The sequence below is a fragment of the Chelonoidis abingdonii genome, chromosome 17, assembly GCF_003597395.2.
Source record: "Chelonoidis abingdonii isolate Lonesome George chromosome 17, CheloAbing_2.0, whole genome shotgun sequence".
Taxonomy (NCBI): domain Eukaryota; kingdom Metazoa; phylum Chordata; order Testudines; family Testudinidae; genus Chelonoidis; species Chelonoidis abingdonii.
The window spans coordinates 19,048,492-19,074,696 of NC_133785.1; the positions used below are offsets into that span (position 1 = coordinate 19,048,492).

General features: G+C 51.1%; 1 protein-coding gene across 2 annotated transcripts in view; it reads left to right on the top strand.

Moving 5' to 3' along the window:
• The window catches only part of PLXNA1 (plexin A1), a 284,958-nt gene that overhangs the window by 170,640 nt on the left and 88,113 nt on the right, over positions 1-26,205 (top strand). For both annotated transcript variants that reach the window (XM_032784344.2, XM_032784347.2), the window contains one exon: positions 11,739-11,939. In XM_032784344.2, coding sequence (XP_032640235.1) covers positions 11,739-11,939 — 201 coding nt within the window. The remainder of the gene's footprint in view (positions 1-11,738; positions 11,940-26,205) is intronic.

Here is a 26,205-nt window from a genome sequence, read left to right on the forward strand (position 1 = left end):
GGCAGGAAGTCCATTACAAACCAGGCCACTGGTGATTCCTCTCACCCTCCCGCACCTCATCTTATCTAGGCCGCTTCAAACCCGCTACTATGTTAGACCGTTAACCCTTCATGTGCTGCAGTCGCAGGGGGCTCCCAAGTCATTTAATTGCAGTTACTTCGTGGAGTTAGAGACTTGTAGAAATTCGGCCAAACTTTCAACTGACCTCTAACACTTGCAACCCCAGTGTGTGCAGGCACAAATGAGCGTCACACTGTGTATGTCTCACTACACTCATGAACAGCCGTGGCCACAAATGGAGTGGGAAATTGGCTTATGAGACCATCTCAGCCCATTCCTTCAGGAGGCAGTGCCGGACTGGTCTGGACAGCATACACTTTGTTCAGGCTAGCTCCGGATGGCTCAAGCATAGGACCTGCCTTTTGAAATAACTGGTGATTTGGGAGTGTCCAGCTTGAGACACCGTTACAGGGGCCTTGTTTTCAGAATGAGAGCATCTGCCCTCTCCAAATGTGTCTCAAGCTGAGCACCCAGCATCACAGGTCACTTCTGAACAGTTAGGCCATTGCCTGGGGGGAATGTTCCATACCCTGCCAGGAGTAAGAGATGTAACTAGGACTGCATGTGGTGGTGTGGTACCAGGGTGTGTGAAGCTGCAAAACCTGTGGTGTGACCACTGACTTCAGTGGAGTCAGGATTTCACCCATGCTGTGTTATAGGCCTTCCAGACTGGACTCAGAGTTCATGCAGCTTGTTTTATCTCTGGATGGTGGCCAGAGGTCCAGCAATGCCAGCATGTGGCTTCCTGCAGCGGCCCAATACGGCCCAAGTCCACGTGGCCATTTGTACAGTGTCACTAGAGCTGGGGTCAATGGGAATTTCCTTCCTGACCCCCGGTGGTGATGCGCGAATGCCCTGAAGACAGCAATTGAATCCCCTTCCGATTCAGACATGTGTGGCTGCTGGCCTTGTTGTCCTGTGTTGCTGGCTGCCCAACCTGCTGCGAAGAGCAAGTGAGTAATGAAAGTTTCTCTCTCCCCGAGGGTGTCTGTGTTAGACTGAGCTCTGTGCTTTCTGTCACCATCTGCTAAATTGGAAGAAAAGGGCTCCCTTAAAAAGCTATGTGTTAGGAGTGCTCTGTTAAAAACTGCCACTTGCCTAGAACCGTTTCCCTTCGGCCCTTTCATCGCTTCCCCTTTGCAGCTCGATTTTGTCAGAGGCGGCACTAACCCTTCCCCTGCTGGAAGCTTTAGACTGAGTCGCCAAAGGCAAGGAAATGTCTAGTGGTTAGAGCAGTGACCCTTTGTGGTGTGTGCACGTCTGGGGCTCTGCAAGCCCTAATGGGTGCGTTGGGATGCTCCAGACGCCCAGAGGCTGGTGACTGATTTACTGTGATTGAACTGCAGCTGTTCACCTCGTCCAGCGTCTAACACTTATACACCTGAATACTGTGGGGTAGGGGTGCAGAGAAGAGGCAGCACCTAGCTGCGATGAATTTCTGGGCTCAGCCAGAGTCTGTGGTTCTCTCTAGCTCCCAGGTGGAGTAACACAGGCTGTGCTACTGTCACCACCCAGACGCTCCCTAAGGCTACACTGGCATGACAAGCTGGAGGTGTGATTCCCAGCTGGAGGAGACATACTCATGCTAGCTCTCATCTGAGCTAGTGCACTAAAAATAGTGTCGTTGTGGTACCGCAGGCAGCTGTGAGTGGTGGCACAGGCTAGCAGCCTGCGTATGTACCCATAGGGTTCAGGCAGGTTTGTACTCAGGGCGGCTGGCACGGTACTGCCACTGCCCATGCTAATGTGGCCACACTAGTATCTTTAGTGTGCAAGCTCAGATGAGAGCTAGCATGAGGATGTCTGCGTGAACTGGGAATCAGACCCCCCAGCTTGTAGTGTAGATGTAGCCGACGTCCTGGCTTGCTGATACACTACAAGGAACAAGTACTAGTTAAAACCTGAGAGAGGTGGTTTCGAGGTTGCTTTTAAAACGAGTGCATTCCTGTTGGACTCAAACTGTCATAAATGCCTTCCCCGCTATCAAATGGTGTTGATCAGCTTAAAAGCAGCACTGCACTGCATTCTGGTGATTTCCTTGGCTCTCTGCCCCCGGAGATTGACCTGCTGCTTACGTTTCTGTCTGATGGACACGCAGCCCTCAGCGTTAGGCACAGAGGTTGGCTAGCCATTCTGTGGTTTAGAGCCATCCTGTTCTGAAGGCAGGCTGAAAAAGCACTTGCTCTTGGAGGGGCCTTCTGAATTGGAGGAGGAATTAGCAACACTGGGAAGTCAGGCCTCCCATTTGCCTTCCCCCAGCAATTAGCAGAGAGTGCTAGAAATAATGAAACTTTCTGAGGACAATCTTCATCCTTGTTTTAGACATGGTGTGTGTTGTCCACCTTCCATCCAGACACCTGTTAGGTGCTTTCCCCTTTCTCTGCTGAAAGTAGGAGCAATGGGTCTTCTTCAGGGGGATGGTTCAAATGTGTTTCTTACTGGGGAAAACACTTGACAAAGTGACCTCGGGGACTTCTCTCCCGGCTGCCCATTAGTGGGGAGGCTGAGATCTGGCAGAACTCATGTCACATCAGGGATCCCAGGCCAGGACTGGGCCCAGGGAGCAAGGGAAAGTAAAGCTTGTACTTTTCCATGTATAAAAAACAGCTAAGATTTCCCCCTTGTTTTCCTCTCTCCGGGTTTATGAAATTCTGGCTGGCTCAGAGACATTCACCTCCTCAGCAGAGGGCATCTTCCTATAGAACCCAATCAGCCCTCCAACTTGGGAGAAGGCCCAGATTCACCAGAACATTGCCCCCCAGCGTCATTGATCCTCACTTCATTTCACAGACTCTTTCCCGTAGCCACCCCTCCTCCACAGTTCTGGGATCTTTCCTCCTGCCCTCCTCCCACCAGAGATGCTTGCTTCCTATCTCCAGCCATCCCTCACATATACCCACTGGTTTGCCCTCACCCCCCCACATCAGCTATGGGACCTGCCAATAGCCCAGCCAGTTAACTGTCCTGTCCCTGTCCAGTTCTGCTCCCATGCTTAGGGTGAGCAGAAGCTTCCTCTCAGAGAGCCCCCTCCCCAAAACAGTTGGGAGCCTTTCCTCTTCATCTCTTGCAGCTAGTGTCTCCTGAGTCCCCAGCACGGAGTGTATTAGCTGGCGCTCCTCTGGAGTAGCTGTGAGTTGGTTCCACCCCGTGGGTGGCTCACGTGCAGAGTTAGAGGGATCCAACCATGAGTGCCAGTGCAGCCTAGACGCCTTCACTGATATTTTTCACTTCCCTCTCGTTGCATCGTTTCCACCCTGACTCCTGTCACTGCAGCCGCTCCGGGCTGACGAGCGTCTGCTCGGCATTGAATAGGTCAAGCTCCCAGCGACGAACCATTCATTTTTCTTTTCCCTCTCTTTTGTCATTTCTGGGAGCCTGGGCCCGCCAGGAAGGAAGCGGAGAACTGGGCAATTACTCATCCAGAGCCCAGCCATCACCAGCACAATTACTCTTGTGCAACAGCTGCTTACGTGTGAGGGAGCGACTTTATTTATGATAGACCCGATCCTACATGCCTTTCTCGTGCAAGGGGCCCACGGAAGTCAATGGGCCTGATTCTGCTGCTCCCACAGAAGTCAGTGGGGCTGCTTCCATGAGCAAGGCAAGAGGACCTGGTCTTGTATACCTCATAATATCTCTGATACATGATCTGGAATCAGCGAGGCCCAATAAACACAGACCCCAACGATGCTGTTTTCCAGAGCAGCTGCACTTCAGGGCTCACATTTTCGGCCAACTCCAAAATTGCACCTGCAAACTGTACGGTCAGCACTCACAGCCCTTTCGCCACATACCTCCCTGTTCTGCATGCACACATTAGCTGTGTCTGCATGTGCAAACCTCGGCAGGCCGCAGTTTGGCGTAACCTTTGGAGATATGATTCTAAAAGCACCTGGAAATATCCACAGGCTCTTGTTTTCTGAGACGTGGGCCCTTCCCAGAGGTCCAAGTTTGAGAACAGGCACCATGTGGATGAGATCTGGCCCTGGCCAAACACTGGGGCCAGACTCAGGCAGGACCTGAGCCTTGTGCGATGCTTGGAACAGCTCAGCTGAGGTCCCTTTCACTGGGGGGATCCTGGCAGGGGTGGTGAAGTACTGGCAGACTGTCTGCCAGGATGCCCCTCCCAGCTCCTGCCGCTCTACCTACAAAGCCTTTTTTCGGGAAGTTTTTAAATGAGAGCTGTTCAGACACAGATCCTGATGAGCCCCGTGAGTGTGTAGAGTTTGCTGCCATCCTCCTTGGTGCTGGGCCTTCGCCTGCAGGTCAAATTAAGAACAGAGACTCAACCTGACGCTGAATTTCTAGCCTTTTGTGGGTGTGTGTCTAACCCTCAGAGTTATTTTAAGCAGGGCTTGGTCTGGCTGAATTTCAGCTTGTCTGAGTGCGGCCAGTGAGGTAATGGAAATCTCCTGCCCCAAGTCAGAGGGTTAACCCTTTCCTTGCTGGTTTTCCTCTTGTTACCTGCTGTGCTGTCATTGGCCAGTAAGCTCTCCTTGTAATCAGGGGCGCACTGTGAGGCGCCCGCTGCATGAGGCAGCCCAATGGATGTATTCTACCTGGGCCAGTCTGGCACACTCAGCAGTGGAGCAGTGCATTCCCCTGGAGGCTCCTGGGCACTGGCAGCTCAGAAGATGCGGGCTACATGGAGCGTGTATGGAAAGCTGGGCAGCACAGCAGGTGCTTGCTGGTTCATGAGAGCAGGCCAGGAGGGACTGCGGGTTGGTAGGAGCTATCATTCATTGCATTTGTCCAGAGTGTGCCTGGGAACAGCCAGCACCCTGCTGCTTTCCTGCTGCCAGTGAGAATTAAGCCCCTGCCCCGAGGCCGTTGGTGGGCTTGGAATCTCTGGGCTTTGGTTTCCTGAGGTTTAACTCCACATTGCTTTTTGACCCTCTGGGCTTTCCCTAGGAGTGCGGCAGGAGGGAAGGCCGTGATGATGGGAGAAAAGTAGGAGCTCCCATCTCCCGCCCCACTTTCCCATTTATAGCGGTGTCTGGAGAATGTGATCGACCATTCAGACTGAATTATCTTTTAGTAAGAGGCTGCTCTGTGGAGACAGGGTCCTGTGTGTCTGCTGGAGTAGAGTTTGCCGTGGAATTGGGAAGGACCATGAAAGGCTTGTGCTCTGAAGGCTGCAACGATCTGTGGACAGCTCCTGTGCTGAATGCAGTCAGCTCTTCCCCCATACCCAGGAGCAGGTGCTGCTCTGAGCTGTGGAGACCCAGTCTGACTTTGGGGCATCCCTGAAGCATTGGAAAGACTCCTCTGCCTTTCCCCAGAAAGGATCAAAGCCCTTGGGTGGAAGATGGCCTCCTTTGGGAGCCTGGCAGGAAGTCCTTCAGCCAGCTGGGTGGAAGGGGTAGTAGGGAGCAACTCTCCAATGCTACCAACTCACAGAGCAAGGGACTGGGGGTGGCAATGAGTTCAGGGTCTTCCCTTCTCCTCTAGACCTTATAGCAGTGTGCAGAGCCCTAACCACTGGACCCCTGGCCTGGCCTCTGCAGCACTGACAGCCCTGAGGAGTAAGAGGCCAGGAATGGAACCGGGCCCTTCTGTAGGATGGTGCACCTGGCCCCCAGCTGCCGACTGCACCAGCCACCCACACCCGCAGGACAAGCCACCCGCTTCCCCCACGTGTCCAAACCACGTTACCCTTTGCTGTGTTAACCCAAGACCACCTCTCCTCAGGTCACTGAAGTGCTCTCCAGCTGATCCCATCAGCTGCTAAAACACTCTCCTGCGCCTCCACCTCTGAACCTCCCAACTCAACCCCTTTCCCAGCCTCCCAGGCCTACCCCATCTCTCTTGGGAATCCAGATCAAGCCAGACTCCTTCACGCACTAATGCAGCCACAATTCAGTGGAAGGGGAGTTAGGGGGCAGCCCAGGTCCCAACTCTGAGCCAGCTTGGCCCAGAGTTGCTTTAAGGCAGGCCGGCAGACAGGGATCACAGCAGGGGGAAGGGCTAATTATATTGAAAGAAGGGACCAGCCCTGGCGGAAGAGGGAGGTTTGGTCACCCTGGTGGCTGTTCCAATCCTTCTAAAGGAAGATGAGGGCCCCCTACCAGTTTTGGGAGGGCAGATGGTGGGCCCTTACTGAGGGGGAATGTAAGCTGAGTTGGTACAAACTCCAAGAGGAATTTGGGATGGGATGGGTAGGGGCTTCAGCAAAGTCCTCCAGTGCATTTCCCCCAATGAGAGCAGTGGCTCTCAGATTCCCAGCTGCCCCAATGTGCTGGGAGCCGAGGACCTGGCATGGCAGAATCTGGTTCCTTACAGTGTACTGTCATGCTAGCATGGGAAGGCACTTCCTGAGGATGCAGGGTAGAATTGTGCAAATGCCACAGCCATTCTCCTGCCAGTGAGAGCTGGATTCATCCGGTGAAGGAATCAGCTGGGAGAGAAGCAGTCCATAGAGGGAGAGAGAAGTGGGGAGGTGGGGTGGGGAGAGACATAGCCAGAGATGGAGATAGGGGAAAGCAAAGAGAGAGGCACACACCCAAAGGTGGAGGGAAGGGAGACAGAAAATGATAGAGATGGGTGGGGGCGGAAAGACAGATGGAGGGCGAGGAGAGAGTGTGAGAGCTGAGGGACAGGGAGAAGCAGCCAGACGGAAGGGAAGAGAGAGGGTCAGAATGGCCCAGAGATGATGAGATACAGATGGAGAGGGGCAAGGTCCGGCGTAGGAGGCAGGGCGGGGGTGCAGCCAGGCAGCTGGAACAGGTTCTGCCTCATACCCAATTGCTGCACCCCCTGACCCCCAGGCACTGCCCCTAAAGTTTGGGAGGTTCCAGCCAGGGTGGACATCCACTCTCGTCTCAGTGGTTGGTACCCATCTGGACCACGTGGTGGAATATCTATGTGGCACTGCAACTCCATAACTGGAGCTTTTTGGAAAACAGGCGGGGGAGTTCTGTGGAAAATTATGAATTTTCATTAAAAAAGTGAAAATTTAACATTTTAGGGGTTGTTTGTTTTTTAATTAAAGGTCTCCAGTTTTTGACGGCAGCAGATATGGCCACCGAGTATTTCGGTTTGTTGAAAACCCTTGGAGAAAAATGGAAAATTTTCGACCAGCCCAATTCTCCACCTGCCCTGCTCCTGGGTGGTGGAGTTTAGAAGGGGGAGCTGGAGGGGAATGCAGCATAGGCCCCCGAGCTGGGTGGAGAGCTTTTGGGGCTCTATGGAGCCTTCCTGCCCAGCATGGCAGGAGTTAACTGACTGCATGGGAAGCTTCATCAGTACTTTAAATTGGTGCTTGAAAATTGTTGAGGAAGGAGTTGTTAAAATCCCCTGGCCACCACACAAGATGGGGGCTGGGTAGAGTCACAGCCAGTCCCCCCGAGGAAACCTCATCACGCGCTTTGGCCTGGAGTGACAGGGCCTGCGGCTCACTGGAAATGGCTCCCAGCACCAGGTGTTTCCTGTTTTGGAGCAGAGTGAGGTTTTTGCTGGATGAGACAAATCTCCCAGCCGATGCAGAACATGTGACGTAGCTGGTGGATTCGGCTCCTTCAGCAAAATGAGAGTGTGAGTGTGTGAGAGAGAGAGAGAGAGAGAGAGCATTAACTCTATGTTTGTGTGTGTGTGTGTGTGTGTGTGTGTAAGAGAGCGAGTGCACACGTGTGCACGTAAGGAAGAATTAACTGTGTTCACGTGTGAGAGCGTGAGCATTATCTCTGTTTGCATGCACTGTAGGGCCATTCTCTATTGCACCCAGGCATGCCTGAGCAAGGTGGGGTAACAGAACAGCTGGCAGGGTAGGGAGCTACAGCAATCGGCTTGCACAGTTACTCAGCAGAGGCTTCAGGGAGCACAAGCCAATTGTTTAAGGGTCAGTCAGAGAATTGCTGGTGGAGGGTCTTCAGGAGGGCACTGGGTCCAAGGGTGGTGGGCTTGTTGACCAGCTCAGGAAGAGCAGAGCATTCCATGCCTAGGGAGAAGTTGCACTGGTGGCTACTGGAGAAGCAGACATAGGCAGGCTGACATGGGAGAGATGGGAGCAGGGTGTGTGAGCAGTTACTCAGGGCCTTGAAGGCAAGGAAGTGGAGGGGTTTTGGGTCTTGTTTAAAAGGAGAAGCGAAGCCCCTGAGGGTGTGTGGATTCCCGGCCAGGGAAGCTGCGCCACCCACCGTACCTCTGTGAACTGCACGGGGATTGTACAGAGTGCTACAACCCCGTCAGAAGCTCATATCCCATCCTGAGCAATGGCTGATGGGAGCCAGCACCAGCTAGGAGGTTGTGGGGTTTCAGACCTGGCTGCTGCTCTCTGAATCCGTCCTATGATCCAATGCTGGCAGTTTTCAGAGTGCCCTTGAGCGAATGTATGGAGCTGGGCATCCGCTGGAGGTTCCCACCGGAGGGACAGGTATATCCAGAGTGGGGTTATTGCCATGGCATTGGGATTATTGGCAGAGCCGAGACGTTATTGCAAGTCCCCGACCCAGGGCCAGGTATCTGTCTCCTGGTGTCCTGGAGAGAATCTACAGCATTGTAAGTAAAATATGAAGTATCTGGGCTCTAAACCAGAGCCTAAATGAGTCCCTCCGCCATCACCAGGGAGCGAGATCTAGAGCATGAGTCTCTGCAAGTCAGGACTCCTGGATTCTATCATTGCACAAGTCAGTTTCCTTCTCTACACCTCACTTTCCCCACCTGCAAAACGGAGATGATCAACCCTGCTGGTGGCGACCAGGATCAGGCTGTGCAATCACCTCCCAAGAGAGGTGACGGAGCTCTGGAAAGCAGGTGGGACAGTGCCCTAGGAAGTGTGCTGCAGGGCCTAAGCCTGCACTGCCCTCAGGGAGATGGACCACATGGCAAGTTGGTCTGGTTCTTCTCAACTGGTGCTGGTCCTCTGCTGATCTGGGGGTGCAGGGGTTTGTGGTGGTTAAGGATGTCTGTAAAGTGTTTCTGGATGCTCAGCTGAGATATGCAGTGGCAGTGGTGCTGGGAGTAGCTTTCCTTAGTGGAATGGCACCTCAGTCATTGCTATTCCTGCCTCTGGTTCCAGCCCCACTTATTGGAATTAGCATCACTATGTCAGGTGAGAGCTGTGAAGACTGCAGCTGGGGAATCCGCCGACCCGCCCTGCTCCCATCAGGGCGGCCAGGAGAAGCTGCTGCAGATCCCTGAACAAAGTGCCATTTCTGTTCTTGGACCGGTATTCGTTTCAAAACATGTTATTCTCTCTCCCCTATTTAAAGCCAGTGCCGCTAAGAGTAGCTGTCCCCAGGCACGAGTCCCCAACCGGGCCCTGCAAGGCTGGCCTGGGGATTGCATCAGGCTATTGTTGCCAAAGCGAGGTCCTTCGGGAATGCCGAGCTGTTGTTCTGCCCAGACCCATTTATTTTTGCTCTCCGCCCGCTCTCCTGTGCTTTGCAGACAGGCGTGGGGGATCCCCAGAGAGCAGCCTGAGTGTTGAAACTGAATGCTGCGAAAAGTTCACTTTTGCATTAGTGTGACCCCCGCCCGCTTCTCCCTTGAGCTGCTGCAGAAGACTGGCAAGATGAGGCTCTGGCTCAGGTGCCAGCTGCCAGCTACCGTTCCTCTGAGCTCCCAGCTTGCTCAGCTATAAATCCAGCTTCAGGTGCAGCTCTGAGCCATCCATCGCACATGCCACCCTCCTTTCTGGGACTGGGTTAATGCCGTATCTACTGAGTGGATGTTGCCACCGATCAGTGGAGCCTCCCACGTGTTGTAGATCTCCATGGGATCTGCACATGGCTGCTCTGCCAGGCAGAGCTGGTGGACACTCTGTTAAGCCCCTCTTGGCTGGAAGTGGCTTTATGCAGCTCCCACAACTGAATGCTCTGCTTCTCCTTTGCAAGGGCTGCGCTGGATTTCTAGGTCAGACCTACCGGGAGAGCTGGAGTTGGCTCTGTTGTTTATTTGTAGGGCCTCATGGGCCAGCTGGGCTTTCTGCAGCTTAGAATTCATGGGGAATGTTAAAGGGATGAACTGGAGGCAGGATTTTCCTTCTGGAATATCAAGGCTCTGTTCTCGGCAAGCTATGGAGTTTCACTCGGGATGTCACAGATGGGTTAGTGTCGGGCCCACAAGTTGTAGCATGCTCAACTCTCCACCCTCATGGGTTATGGTACTTATTTTAGACTTGATTCTTGCTTGGGGTTCAGCAAGATTGCCCAGGGCTGAAATAGGGGGCCTGGAAGTCAGGAGGGAGGTGCACTGGCAGAGCTGTGTGGGGCCCAAGACTGGAATAGCCAGGGAGGCTGTGGGTCAGGAGGGAGATCCACTGGCAGGGCGGTGAGGGTAGGGGTAACTTTGCCTGGCTGCCTAGACTGCTGTATGCCTGGCTCCGGCCAGTGTTTAGTCTCAGTTTCCCTTCTCCGTTTTGTAAATAGACCTGCAGCCTTCAGTGCAGAGCTGCTTCCTTCCCGGGGCTGACGGGTTGGCCTGGGGCTCACTTGTCCTTTGCTGGCTCTAGTTGCCTAGGCCCAGCTGGAATGCTCCACGGGAAGCCCTACATTAGCAGGCAGGTTGCGAGTAGGGCTCAGGGGCTCAGTTGAGCTGGTTTGTCGTCTGTTCCCCTCCAGGCTGCTAGCCTGAGTTGACTGGGCCCAGCAGTGTCTGTGAGAGAGACAACACGTGGACCTGGCTCTGCCCTAGAGAGAGGGTTGCACGGGAGTGAGAACAGGTTCCTGGCAGGCTCAAGTGTGAGGAGGGTGGCAGTGCAGCATGTGACAGAGCTGAGTGTAGTGTGGCAGTAACGGCATACTAGGTAATGTGGCCCAGTACCGCTGAGCAGTGACCCCTCCGGCTGAGTGGGGGGTGTCATTGATGGACTCTAAAACTGGTCTCCTCTTTTTCTTGGTTGGACGGGTCGTGGACAGGGGCTGGGGGTGTGGGAGGAAAGCGGGTGAGGGGAAGCCTGTCCCTCTTGCAAAATTTGCTGCAGAATCCGCCCCTTGCCACAGAAATGTGTTCCAGAAACTCAGCTTTCCTAACCCTCAGTGATTGTTCAAAATCTTTCCAAATGTGAACTTAGGGAAACTGATGCAGTGATAGCTGAAACAGTAGCTCTGAGAAGGGTAACCCGAGAAAGGGCACCTCAGTGTGTTAACTCTGAAACCTAATGATGAAAATGAAGATGTCAAAGCCTACTTCACTGCTGATCATTTTACCAGAAACATGCAGCTAACAAGCTCATCCCACAACTCCACAACCTGCCTCCCACAGTCTTCCTGCCGGCCCAACAGTCTGTAACACAGTTGGGCTTTATGTTTGTACAACTGTATCCTATTGCTCATTAAAAATGGCAGATGTTGGGGCATTCAGCATTGGACAGAGTGACATGAAGACATTGACATTGTCCCGTTTCTGTGTTAGCCCAAAGGTGCCACAGAATTCCCAGCCTGCCGGACTGGGCTGCAGTGGAAACCAGGGGGCCGTGCTGCAGAAGGTAGGTCCTGCATGCTGCCGAGTATGCAGAGCCTTGGTCAAAGCAGCTGTGAATTCCTGCACTCACAAAGGGCAGGATCCTGCCCTTCCAGCTGTGTACCATCTCTCATGGTAATTTCCTGGCCCATCGTTTTGGGTGTTTTCTCAGTAGGGTCTGGAGTATCTCAGTGCAGGCGATGACCAGCATTCCCAGGTCGGGGGGTTACTGTGCCTTGTCTCACTAGTTCATGGCCTACTGTTTGTTCCTCTTGCAGGACTGCCCACAGATTCTGCCCTCCACCCAGATCTACATCCCTGTGGGCATAGTGAAGCCCATCACTCTGACAGCCAAGAACCTGCCACAGCCACAGTCCGGCCAGCGCAACTACGAATGCATCTTCCACATCCCCGGCAGCGCCACCCGCGTCACAGCTCTGCGCTTCAACAGCACCAGCATCCAGTGCCAGAACACCTCGGTGAGTCCACCGCTCCCGCCCTGCCGGGCCTGGGCTGCTCTTCCATCGCAGGGTGTGTGTGAACATCATTCCTGCCTGCAGAGTGTCGGGGACGCCTCCCCTGGCACTTCTCCAGGCAGAACGTGTTTTGCTTCCAGGTCATTCCTCTCCGCTTGCCCCACAAACTCCATGGATTAAAGGTCACCCCAGCTGCCTCGCTTGTTCCCTGGCTGGTTTTTGTCTCTTTCATGCTTGATCGGCAGGTGGAAAATGTAGGTTCATGGTGCCCTTGGGGCCTTGGGAGAGATTCTCCAGCTCCTCGTGCTCTGTGTCCCTTCCCTCCAGTCTCTGTCTTTTCCTTTCCCTGTCTGTTTCCCCTCCCAGCTGCAAGGAGAGATTGCTTGGTGGAATTGTTCCATGCAGAATCAACACCCCTCCCTCCTCTGCTGTGGAGCCAAACCGACCCCAGGGGGGACCCTCCCATGCTTTATGAGCATTTCTAAAGGAATTTGCTTATGAAAGCCAAAGAAAGTAGCCTGGGCTGGAGCCAGCTGGGCTGGAGTTGGAGACTTTGCTCCCGCTTCCCTCCTTCCCTGTTTGCACTTGGTTTCCCCTTACACCGAATGATCCCACTTTACAAGTGGAATTGAGTTAATTCCTTATTGCATGCAGCATTGCAGTGGCTCACACGCGCTCACACAAGTCCAGTCACACTTTCCCAGCCTGTTTGGTTGCTGTCCATCAACCCTGGGCTTCCACACACAGCTCTGCCAATGACTGTCAACCCTGCCCTGCAGCCCCCGCTTCTACTCCAGTCCTGAGCTCTTACCCACACCTCTACCAATGCCCCTCACTCCTGCCCTCCAACCCCTCTGCATTTCCATTCCTGAGCTCTCTCTCAGCACTCTGCCAATGCCCCTCAATGCTGAACCTCTTCCCCTGCAATTCCAGCTCCTCTTCCCCAGCTCTGACGATTCATTTCAGACCCATCTCCTACTCTTCTTCCAGTGCACCCTCTGTCTAGACCTCCAGCAGTCCCAATGTCCCCCCCCTCCCCCCCAAACGCCTCTGCTGATGCACCCCCTCTTGGCTGGCTCGCTCTGCCCTTGGATGGGATGAGGAGTAGAGTGGCTTTCACAGCCAGGCCATGTGGTCCCTCTGGGAAGCTCTGTGTGCGGAGAGCGCTGATGCTGCGAACAGGCAGATCTAAAGTATCAATCCTCCATTCACCTCTAAGGAATGCTGCTTCTGCAGTTCCTCTGCTGACTTGCTGGGCTCTGTACCGACCTTTCCTCATCTGCATGAAAGGGGCCTCTCCTCTCGCTTTCTCATTTAATCCTTTCAAAATTTGTTTTCCGTCACTTGCACCATGAAACTCGTTTGCAGCCCTACGTGAGCCGCGCTCCCTGCTCTCCCATCCTTCAGCTGCACAAGTGACATTTAGAAGCTATTGAAAAGCTGCTGTTTGCTTGAGATAGCCTTTCCTTCCTCTCCTCCCCCTCGCAGGTCTCACTGGGGGATGTTAGGCTGGGCCTGGAGAACATCACAATGTCTCTGTCTCTCTCTCTCTCTCCACACTTTTGAGTTTGGGTTTAGGAAGGGGAGCTCGGCAGAGGGGATTCTTTGCCTATGATGTATATAGTGTGTCTGGGGGAGAGGAGATGCTCTCCACCCAGGTGGATCTGCTACTTAAACTATCAGCTGTGTTCTGCCCCAGCTGGTTGACAGCAGGGCAGCTGCGCCCTTTTCTGGATGGGCCTGGGCTGGTGGGCAGCGAGGCAGCTACTCCTTTGCTGCTGACTCACCCTGGGACCAGCAGTATAAAGTGTCTGCACCATTTTCTGGTAGAGAGGTGACTGGAGGCTGGTACCGAGGGGTCTGCAGGGAGACTCCTAGGAAGAAACTGTTCATGGGAGAAAACTCAGGCTAAGATCTACATTGTGGTGTTGTATAAGTTAACGGGAAAGGGGAGGGGGCACTTACCCAGTGTATGTGTGCTGGGCTGAGGCCAGGCTTGGAGCAGAACCTGCTCACAGCTGTGAAATGGCACGAAGTCGCACACAGAGGTATATGAGTTCAGGTGAGGGGCAAATGTGGGGTGGGAGGAAGCAGCAAGGGGCAGCTGAACTTGTAAGATGCCATGGTCTTGTTTTTGTGTGTGTGTGTGTGTGTGAGAGAGAGAGAGAGAGATCCCTCCACACAGACATGGCTGTGAATGTGAGCTACTAATGGGCTCTAGAGAGAGTATGTTTCAGATTCTCAAAGGGTCACTGACTCCTTCATACCACCGTTTCTGTCCTGGGGAGCTCTCCCAAATTCCGTCCTGTCCTCCACCTGTCTTCCACTGAGCCCTAAATGCTGCACACGCCTAGCAAGCCTTAAATCCCACCTCAGACAGCCAGCAAGCCTTGACTCCTGCCCTCCATTCCCCATGGTGAGCCCTAAGTCCCGTGCCCGTCTCAGCCATTTCCCTCCTGGCAGCTTGGCAAGGTTCTGGGTCCAGGGAGGGTTGGGGAGCGCTCTCCGGGTGAGGCTGAGGTGCTTGAACTGTATTTGGGAGATGAGAGGAAGCCAATGCAGAGCTGAAGCAACTTGGTCAGGCTCCACTTTGCCCTGCCCTCTGTGGGGCCAGTGCAGGGTTGTCCACCAGGGCTTTGCCCTGTAGAGATAGGGAAGGGACATCAGGTCCCATCTTATCCATCCCCTTGACCTCATACTGGTGGGCTCAGTCTGTTTTCCAGGACTCCATGTAGCCCAGTTTTAAATGTCTGAAGAAAAACTGAATGAAGAGGTCCTTGTGCTTTGTGTGTGTGTGTGCGTGTCTGTGTGAGAGAGAGAGAGAGAGCTCAGATCGCTCCCCCAGCTAGGAATGCCCATGGATACCTCTGCTGCTCCGTCTCTATCAGAGTCTTATAAGAGATTCTTTGGAGGTCAGCGGAGCGGCCATTTTCCCAGTAGGAGGCCAGTTACACAAAATACCTGCTCAGCCATCTGGGGGCCGTTACTGCAACACACGGGCTCTTGTACGAGGCCTAATCACATCTCAACTGCCAGTGCTCGCAAGCCTTGAAATGGGGTTGATTAGGAGGCTGGGGGATTCTGCAGCCTGGCCGCGCAAGTGCTTTGGAGGAGCCATTTGTCAGCTGTGGAGGAGGGAGGAATGGGGTTTCCTAGTCACTGCAGGACAGCGAGGCTGCACGGAGTCTGAGCCCAGTGCAGAGACATGTTACCAGTGTACCAGCCACATCCATTGGCGAGTAGCCATCCAGCGCACCCATGGGATGGCTCTTTGGGAAAGACAGTGCAGATGCAGCTGGTGCATGGGGAAAGATCGTATAGTTCCTGATTCTGCAATTGCTTATTCATCAGCTTGGCTTTATTAATGTAAGTAGTCCTGTTAAGGTCAGTAGGGTTACTCACATGAGTAAAGCTACACACTTGCCTGAGTGTTGGTGGGATCAGGACCCACATCACAGATGCCAGCATTTCCTTGGCTGATCTGCCCATTACCCTGCGTCCTGGGGGTGTTTCCCAAGAACAGCCAAGCAGAGCTGGGTCCTTGCCCTTGTGCTTCCCAGGAGATCAGAGCAGCTTTGTGTTCGCACCCTCCCTCAGCGCTCCAGTACCTGCCAGAAGTCTGGTGGGGTTTGCTCTCAACAGAGTGGGAAAGAAGGAAGCCAGGCAGAAAATGTGAGAGAAGCACGGAGGTGGTGGGTGTCGGTGATCTCCCAGCCTTAAGGTGGGTATTCACCCGTGAGCATTTATTGAGGAGCCACCCTGTTGCCATTTCCTTCCCTCCCCAGTTTATTCTACGCCTCTGCTCTCAATCTCACCTCCCTGCCCCTAGCCTCCCTCCTGCCAGCTCAGTCCAGCCCTCCAGTCATGGGCTCTCCCCTCCCAGGGAATTCATTCTTTTGACTTGTTCTTTCCCTCCTCCCCTGGAGACACAGAATCAATTCACTTGGGTCCAATCTGGTGAGGTGTTGAGTGGATCCTCAATCCTGCTGGCTTCAGTGGGAGTTAAGAGGGCTAAATCTTCTCTTAAACAGTCCCTGTTTTTGTAGTGTATGGGTTGGCTTAGCTCACTCTGAAGCGCTCTGGGATGCTGGGTACTGATAGGCAGGATATAAAGTAAATGACATGGTTGAATGGTAGTGGGAATGCTGGCTTAATGGGTCTTGAAGGTTGTATCTGTTACACAGCCAGTGGGAGAAGCCTGTGTCTATAGAAATGCAAAGCCTGGGAGAGAAGCTGCCATGACTAGGGGCAAGTAGGTGGGATTTTGGGGATGGGGATGGGAATTACTGACTCTCTGTGCTGATTTCTTCTCATTCCACTACTGCCTGCGAACAGGGACGATGGGAAATGCTAGGGGCAAAAGGTAACTTCTGTATTTTCAGAGCAGTTCTGTACATTCCTGCAACGGTGCATTAACTGCACTGTGCCTGGAGCTTTTATTTAAATGAACAGGAGAGCTCTTTAGTTTAGGCACCAACCAGCAGGTTTTGTTTGAAACACAAATGTATTTTAGAGTCATAGAGTCATGGACTTTAAGGTCAGAAGGGACCAATGTGATCATCTAGTCTGACCTCCTGCACAATGCAGGCCACAGAATCTCACCCACGCACTCCTGCAACAAACCCCTAACCTATGTCTGAGCCACTGAAGTCCTCAAATCATGGTTTAAAGACTTCAAGATGCAGAGAATCTTTCAGCAAGTGACTCGTGCTCCATGCTGCAAAGGAAGGTGAAAAACTTCCAAGGCCTCTGCCAATCTGCCCTGAAGGAAAATTCCTTCCCGACCCCAAACATGGCGATCAACTAAACCCTGAGCATGTGGGCAAGACTCACCAGCCAGCACCCAGGAAAGAATTCTCCATAGTAACTCAGATCCCATCCCATCTAACATCCCATCACAAGCCATTGAGCATATTTACCGCTAATAGTCAAAGATCAATTAATTGCTAAAATTAGGCTATCCCATCATACCATCCCCTCCATAAACTTATCACACTTAGTCTTGAAGCCAGATATGTCTTTTGCCCCCACTTCTCTCTTTGGAAGGCAATTCCAGAACTTACAACGCTTAACTCTAGGACCAGCCACTCTTATGAATTATTTGTGTTACAGTGGGGCTATTGTGCTAGGTACTGTACAGACACCTGGTAAGAGGTAGTCCCTGCTCCCAAAGAACTGAAAGGTGGAACAGAGAAGAAACGACATGAGCACAAAGAGTGTGCAGGGACTTGCACAAGATCACAAAGCAGCTTCGTGGCAGATGGGGGACAGAGAACCCAGGTTTTCTGTGTCCCAGTCCAATACTTTATCCCTTGGACAGCACTGCATTTCCTGCTTGGAGTCCACATCTCCATAATTAAAATTTGCAAAGAGGTTGCCATTTGGCTAGTATGAAAACACAGGTTTGGCCTAGAAATGATCAAATGTGCCCTGGTAGCAAAGCAAAATGTCTGTGTGCAGGGTGTAGAACATTGGTCAAGTTGTCCTTGAGTTACAAATCATTGAGATTTTGGGGCTGGTCAGTTGCAACTCCATGGTGTTAAGATATGAAGAATCCCTTTGTAAATCCAATTTTCATTCCCCTTCTAACTCTGCACAAGAGAAATCTTTCTCAAATGACAGGACCTGTCTTTACTTTCAGGGTACAGTCAGTGCCTATTTAACATTTGTAGGCAATGAGCCAGCCCGTTCTTTAGAGTGGGTGCTTAAAATTCACACTTCTTTGTAATTTTACTCCTCTATCCTTTTTCGGTCCATCTGGCTTGATGATAACACTTCACACTTTCCATGCAGTTAAGTATAATTAATGGTGACCTGCAGTAGGGGGTGGAGGAGGGATTGAGTTCCTACTCTGAGTTGTTTCTTTGTGATGGGTAAGGAAGGCTGGATACTTTTCTTGTTTTTGTTTAAATTTGATTTGTCATGATGTTAGAAAGTTATCTTGTCTAGCCAGAAGACACTCTAGTGACTGGAGAACTAGTGAAATCCTGAAATCACTGGAGACTGAAAGTTGTGTAATTGAGCCTTCTGATTCAGGAAGGTCCTTAAACATATACTTAATTCCTATGACTTTTGTGGGACCTACATATGGGGTTAAGTGCTTTTCTGATTAGGGATGTTTTCCTGAAAGGTGCCAGGGAGGCTGAATAGCAAAGACATTTTTAATTGAGAGATGCTATGTCTTGTGGTTAATTTTAATAACACTTATCTGGAGGGGGAGGGATAGCTCAGTGGTTTGAGCATTGGCCTGCGAGACCCAAGGTTGTGAGTTCAGTCCTTGACAGGGCCACTTCGGGATCTGGGGCAAAATCAGTACTTGATCCTACTAGTGAAGGCAAGGGGCTGGACTCCATGACCTCTTCGGGTCCCTTCCAGCTCTATGAGATAAGTATATGTCCATATAGTCTACCTAACTCCAATGACCAGTTAACATTTTGAAGAAAAGACATCTTTGTTAAAGATTCAACACTCCATCCAATAAGTTATGAAACCTGACAATATGCATTCTCTGAGACATCTAGCACATCCTCCAGTAAAACCAAGGGGAATCAGACGTGACATTCCTGATAATTGTACGGGTAAAAAGCAAGCAGAAAAGACGCTACCAACCCCCCAAGAGCTTTCTGTATACATCATAAAGAGACAAAAACAGGGGACAAGATCAATTAAAAAAAAAGGTTATTTGCATGTCAACTTTGAATATAGTGCTTTGGTTAATTAAAATCCTTAAAGAGACAAAAACTTCAGCCTTATTATTAGGCATAGTGATGCACTGAAACTGAAACATGTATCCTTTGTGCAGTTTAAAACTCCTTAGCATGTAAAAGTGCGGAGGTGAACACTCGCCTCAATCTTGCAAACCTACCTGTGAATAAAGTTACTTGTGCAGGCACAGTGTTCACAGGCTCAATGCCATAGTGCGAAATGGAAGGTTGATAAATATTCGCATATCCTCATAGTTGATACAATCTCTTAAATGTGTGTAGTTAAACCATCCCGTTCTCCCAAGCCCTTACCTCTGCTCCTTATTGCCCGCTGCCAACCGGGTAACAGAGTCAGTGTCACTGGTCCAGTGGCTGCAAACAGTAAACAGCCACACATTGTTTTTCATAATCTGAGGCATTGCTAGTAACAAAGGTAAGAGTTGTTTTTAATTATATGGGGCCAGATTTCTGGTGTAGCCGATATGGGTTAAAGGAGTTACACCAGGAATGGATTTGGCCCAAGCTTTTTCTCCTGAGAATGTTCCTTTCCAAGGTGAAATGTCAGTCACTGAGGCCCTAGAAACGTTCTGTCCATTTACATTGTAAAATAAGAATACACGCCGGCTCTCCTTTCTGCTCAGACTTGGGTTTGTAGTCTGGGCACTTTGAGGGGAAACGTAGCGCTATTTCCCGTTCCCTTTAACAAAAGCTACGCTTGGTGGTGTGCAGCTGTGTCAACTGTGGAAAGCCCTTTCGGGTCATTCTCTTTCAGTTCCTCCCTCACTCACAAGCAAAGAGTCACTCTACTTCATGCATCTTACCTCTGGCTTCCAGCCCTTGACTCTTTGAATTCTGTCCCTTCCAGCATGGTGTTCCTGGTGTGGAGAGGCATCCGTCAGCGTAACTACCTCTTTGGAAAACGAACAGCGAGTTCCCCCCTTTCCTTTTTATCCTGGTGACAAAGTGGCCTGTGATTGGAAAACGCTCTTCCCATGTCCCAGCACCACCCAGCGCAGTGAGGGGAGCCAGGCTGATACTTACTGGGTTTGTTTGTTAGGAACTGGAACAGGTACAGAGAAGGGCTACTAGGGTGATCCGAGGAATGGAAAACCTGTTTTATGAAAGGAGACTCAAAGAGCTTGGCTTGTTTAGCCTAACCCAAAGAAGGCTGAGGGGAGATATGATTGCTCTATGCAAATATATCAGAGGAATAAATACCAGGGCGGGAGAGGAATTATTAAAGCTCAGTACCAATGTGGATACAAGAACAAATGGATAGAAACTGGGCCATCAGGAAGTTTAGACTTGAAATTAGATGAAGGTTTCTAACCATCAGAGGAGCGAAGTTCTGGAATAGCGTTCCAAGAGGAGTAGTGTGGGCAAAAGACATATCTGGCTTCACGACTAGGCTTGATAAGCTTATGAAGGGGATGGTATAATGAGATTGGTCTTTGACTATTAGCAGTAAATATGCCCAATGGCTTGTGATGGGGTAGGATCTGAGTTACTACAGACAATTCTTTCCTGGGTGTCTGGCTGGTGAGTCTTGCCCACATGCCCAGGGTTTAGCTGATCACCATATATGGGGTCGGGAAGAAATTTTCCTGCAGGGCAGATTGGCAGAGGCCATGGAGGTTTTTCGCCTTCCTCTGCAGCGTGGGGCACAAGTCACTTGCTGGAAGATTCTCTGCATCTTGAAGTCCTTAAGCCATGATTTGAGGACTTCAATGGCTCAGACACAGGTTTGATACAGGAGTGGGTGGGTGAGATTCTGTAGCCTGTGTTGTACAGGAGGTCAGACCAGATGATCATAATGGTTCCTTCTGACCTTAAAGTCTATGATTCTATGAATTCTTGTAGGGTTTCTCTGAAATTAAGAGGGATCCAGAATGTAAATACTTTTGGTGAGCTGATTGGTTTGTATTATACCTATGCACAGCTCTAGCACTCAAATTACTTGCAAACCCTAAGTAAGCCTCCCAGCACTTGGGAGGTAGGCAGTATTGTGCCCGTGTATGGGTGGGTAAACTGAGGCACAGAGATTATGGGATTTGTCCAAGGCTGCAGAGCGAGCCATTAGCAGAACCAGAAATAGAGTCTTGACCCAAACACTAGCAACGCTTCCTCTCGTGTTGAACGAGATGCCAGGCTACTTACAGTGCCATGGTGTTGCAAGTACTGGGGGCTGGGTAGATGAGTGGGTGGAATCTTGCATCATTTCCATGGCTAATACAAAGCCAGATGTCAGAAGGGCTCAAGTGGATTTGAGCAAACATTTGGCTTGTGCTTTGATCGGACCTAATTCCGAGGGTCTCCAGATTATTGTTGATGATATTCTGGGCCCTGTTCATACTGAACTCAGGTTTCTCAACCGGGTGAATCTGAGGGAAGGAACTTGAATAAGATGCGGGGAGAGGAGAATGGTAAAAGAGAGAGAAGTGTTGTAAAATCAGAATCCAAGCATTACTGCCAAGGCTCTTGGTGTTTATGATGGTATTTTACTGGACCTGGAGTATATTTATAGGGGAACACAAATCATACATACATGCCCTGTGATGAGTGCTGCACATCTACAGTGTACGTGTCTCTAATTAACCAGCCACAGAGAGTGAAATAGCCCCAGAAATGTTGGAAAAAACCAGGCGCACGCTCTGAGCCTACATTTATCTTTCCTGCAGCAGTGTTTAAAGGGAAAAGGGAGTATCAGGAGAGTTTGATAGGATCCAATTAAATTCCAGCAGATAAAATAATGATGAATTGCAGTTGAGCCCCAGCGAGACACGACGTACATTACATCCGTCCCCATAGCGCGGGGAAGAAGTTGAGGTCATCAACTACAGAAAAATAGGACACAGCTGCAATTGTACCGTTCCTACAGAAATGCAATCAAGGGGCGCACACACATGAGAGTGAGGAGAGAACGTGTGAGAGTCTGTGTGTGTGTGTGTGTATGAGAGGGAGATCTGTGTGTGTGTGCACTGAGCTTATGGAAGGTAGATGTAACATGCCAATAAAATGTACAGTTCTGGGAGAAAAGCTGAGTGGCCCGGCTCCCTTCCTGTAAGTGCTGTTCTGAAGGTCATGCATCACATGCCTCTGAGGAGCCTGGACAGGCTCCTGCATTCTTGTTGGGGTGGGAGCCTGCTAGTTTTGGTTTGTATGAATGGGGACAAATGCAATCTGGAGGAGCAGCTCAGAGCAGATGGCTAAAGCGATTCTTGTGCATAGATTTCCTGTGTGTCCCTGCTGGATGCTGGGAAACTGAATTCTCAGGGGTTCCTCTTCAAAGGCCCCACTTTGCTAACAAATCTTTCTCCCCAAAGAGGACAGGTTCCAGCTCCCTTTGGGGCCCATCAACCCCAGTCCAAGATCAGCCAGAGGAACAGAGATGGGGCACATTGAGGCTGGGAGTTGGGGGGAAGAGTAGGTGTAATGACTTTGTCACTGCTGTTCGGGGCTGGATTCACACACTTGTGCTAGAGGTGAAAGGTCATATCCCTGTCCCAGTACCCTGGACCATACAGACCCACAGGTGCTTGTGACTGAGGAAAATGGGTTAGGATGGTACAAGATGATATAGCTATCAGGACTGAGATGAAATTAACCAAAGGAAATTGTAGGCTGACAATCAGCAAAGTCAGTGAGATAGGATTAGGATGAGTCTTGAGAGATGGTGGGAGCCCTCTCACTTGAGTGGTTTCTAACTGGACCAGATACACTGCAGGGAGCAATCAGGTGCAAGCTGAAGAGGAGTGGGCAGGCTGGGGCATCAATAAATCCAGCATTCCTAGCGAGGCTCCACTGTAGTTATCCCATGCTCTGTCTTCCAGGGAGGCTGTTCTGTTCTGATACACCAAACATGAGATCAAGGGATTGGGACCAGGGAACTCCTGACTCTGCTGCTGAGTCACTGTGTGACATTGGGCACGCCCCTTCCCCTCCTTTCTCAACTGTGAAATGGGGATAATGCTGACCTACCTCTCAGGTATCAAGCGCACCATACATGTGCTGAGTATTATTGTTCTGCCAGCCTGGCTGGAGCAGGAAGAGAGTTTGTGTGTGTGTCTGTCTGATGATGCATATGCTGAAAGTGGCATGATGCCAGAGAAATGCTCATGGGGTGGGGAGGTGGGAGTATAGTTTGCTACTCAGGCCACAGTTCCTATTTTTGTCCCCAGGCCGCAAATTTCTCTACTTTATGGCTCCTTCTGCAATGTGCCCATGCTGCTTGTGTCCTCAAAGGACTGCCTGATTAAACAAGGGGTTCTTAAGCTTTTTCACAGACAAAGCATAGCTTCATAGGAAGAGTGTCTGCTAAGCACATCCCCACCATTTGCCATTGCCCAAACCCTTATGTCATTCCTATTCCCCACCATCACAGAACAGCCCGTTGGCAACTGTAACCATTGATTAACTGGGCACTTAATCCTAGCAAAGTGTTTAATGGGTATTTAATTTCTTTTAATGCGGTTTAATAGCTAGAAACCAGCAGGAGCCTGCACCATGTGACTAGCTGGCTCTCTATGGCTGTGATTTGGGAATCTTTGGGTTAAGTGACGTAATAACTCACTGAACGATCTGGCCTGCCCTTCTGCATCAGTTATTCACTCAGCCTAGCAGAGGGAGCACAGGTTAAAGGGGAACTGGAGGCAGAATGGCACCCAGGAACACCACAGTCCCAGGCTTGGCACTGACACTGATCTGGACCAAGTCACTTCCCCTGTCTGCACTTCCTTCTCTCATCTGAAAAAGGAAGATGATAAGCATGCAGTTACCTGCCTCCCAGGGTGGGGCTGAGGGGAAACTGGGGGAGTTAACCAGTTACTTTGTGTAGTCTTTTAAAGTGCAGAATCTTACCGCTATGGACGTGTGAGTGTCCTTGTTATTAAATAACATCTTTACATTGAAATACAAGCACTGTTTGGGATTCCAGAACGTGCACAGAACCCATCTGTGTAGCCTTCAACAACAGTTGGAAATCAGCCACCTCTTTCCTTAACTGCCAAGTCCCGAGGTCAGGAATCTGTTTTCCTTGTAACAGTCACTACCAGTAAATCGGGGTATGGAATGCAGCAGCTTCCTTGCTCTGCCGTAGGTGTTAGCGATGCCATCAACTATTGTAGGAGAAAACAGCTCGGAGCCCCGATCTTCGACACTGGAGGGTAAAAAGCCATCCAGCTTATCTTTTGGGAGATGCTGATTGAGGAAGTCCACCTGGCTCTTCTCATGGGCATCTGCCATCTGATTCAGATGTTGCATTAATTAAAAAAAAAAAAATTCCATTTACCTTTAATAGCAGTGAACCTCCTAACTGATGCCTCCAAACCTAGGACCTGATTCTCCCCTGCCTATTACCTCATGTCCTTTACATATGCAATACCTGATCAAAATGGGTGTGTTGTACATTCACTTTGCACAGGCCTAAGTGCTGGTACAAGGCAATGGAGAACAAGGCCCTATTCTAGCTAGAGGATTTTCTCTGGTGCCTGTCACCGTAGTATCGAAACATCTGTCACAACAGTATCTGTTCAGACCTGTTGGATTCCTAGAGCTCTGCTGACATTGGCGCTGACCCTGGTGCACAAACGTGGAAGTAATTTACACACAAAGGTAAAGAGCAATCCCTAAGAACATGGTAGGGGGTTGTTGTTTTTTGACAGGGAGGGGAACCCTAGAATCATGGATACCAGAGCCACAACTGGCCTGCGAGCTCTTGTCCACCCCGTTTAGGGTGACCAGATGTTCTGATTTTATAGGGACACTCCCAATATTTGAGGCTTTTCTTATATAGAAGCCTATTACCCCCCACCCTCATCCTGATTTTTCACACTTGCTGTCTGGTCACCCTAAGCCCGTTGCCCTGATTAAATTGCTAATGTAGGTCAACCCCAAAGAGGGCAGACCCTGGAAGGAATGAGAAGAGATTTTCCAGCTCCTAAGATGGGTAAGGGTGTAAAAAGAAAAAGCCGGGAGTAAGCAGGAGGGAGGTTTTGGCTGTGCTTGTGTAACACTAGCCTGTGGTGTCAGACTCCTGGCCTGGGAGAAGATTTGCTGGCTGCTTTCCCCACCACTTTTCCTACACTCCCACTTTCCCTGGCTTCCCCTGCTGGGTTTCAGGATACGTGTTGGGCTCCCTTCCTATGTGTAACATTCAAGGAGACACGGCAGTTCTGGAAAGACCAAAAGGCTGGCTTGGCCTCCCTCCGATTGAGTCATGGAGAGACGGGCAACTGCCAAGTTGGGCCAGGAGAAGCTGAGCCCAAAGGAAAGAGCACTTGTTTTCCCATGAGGCTCCCTGGAGTGGCTGAAAGAGATGAGAGCTCATGTAAGAACATCTTGGACCACAGGGTTTAATAATTCACAGCCCTCTGTAACCCTCCCTGCAGCGGGAGCTGCTGGGCTCCCCAGCTAAGTGACCATCAAAACAACCAGCTGGGGCTGCCAGCTCATATCTTCCCACTTGCAGGAATAGTGAAGGTCCATCTCTGAACAGAGCAGGGTGTTTCCTGTGCTGTGCACTGCTGGCTGCCCTGCCAAGGGTGGCCAGGCCTAATGCCATCAGTGGAACGTAGCAGGGGTGCCTTGAAATCGAGGAGAGGTGCCCTCACACCTGCTGTAGCACTTTGTTGTCAGAATCTCTGGATTCTGGCCCGCTCAGCATTCTCTTGCTAAGTGAGCTTTGTGCTTTAGGAAGGGGCCTGAAGCTGTGTGCTCCATGATCTCTGTGTTTGGGAGGTGGGACAGTCTGGAGAGAGGTGCAGGGAACTCGGAGTCAGTCTCTTGGCTTACATGGTCCCTGGCTTTGGGATTGGGAAGAAACACCCACTCCTGGACCCCAGACGAGGATCCTGGCAGTGGTGGCTCGTGGACCTCAGCTGGTGCTGTAGATTGCATTCCATGCAGTTTGCTGCATGTGTCTTTAAGACAAGACCTTAATAACCCAGGTTCTGTCTGCTGTGGGGGACGTTAATGATTCCACAGCACTTTTCACTGAGCGCTTAACTAAAAGGTTGAGGTGTGTGCCAGGGGCTGCCCCTCTCCATTCCAGAAAGGGCTGCATTTCAGCAATGCTGGCAGGGCACTATGGTATACTTCAAGTTGTACTGCGTGTCATGAGCTGTCTTCCTGTCCACACACTAGGATGGCTGGGAGGGGAATCCAAGCCTCTGCCACTCTGGCTCCCTGGGGTGTTTCAAGCTCCTGGAGCCTGGATGGAGTCCAGCCACTTCCCCAAACTTGGAAGGTCTGCACCCTGAGAGGGTATCTAGAGACCACATGTGGCAGCCCTCTCTGAACGTTGGAGCCCTTTGTCCAGCCTCTCTGGCTGTGATGTTAACACTTCAGATTCCTGGTTTACTCAAACACACCCTGTCCCAGAACTCCACCCCAAAGGTGTGAAGCATCTGGTTTCCAGTTTCAGCTCCAGGGGCACACTGCAGTTGTGAAGCAGCCACTACACATACACTTGTTCAGTCTAACTGCCTGATGCTCTTCCATGCTTAATCATGTCAAGCGCAGGAGAGTGCAGATCATACAAAACAATGCACAGCTGAACCCGCAAGGCC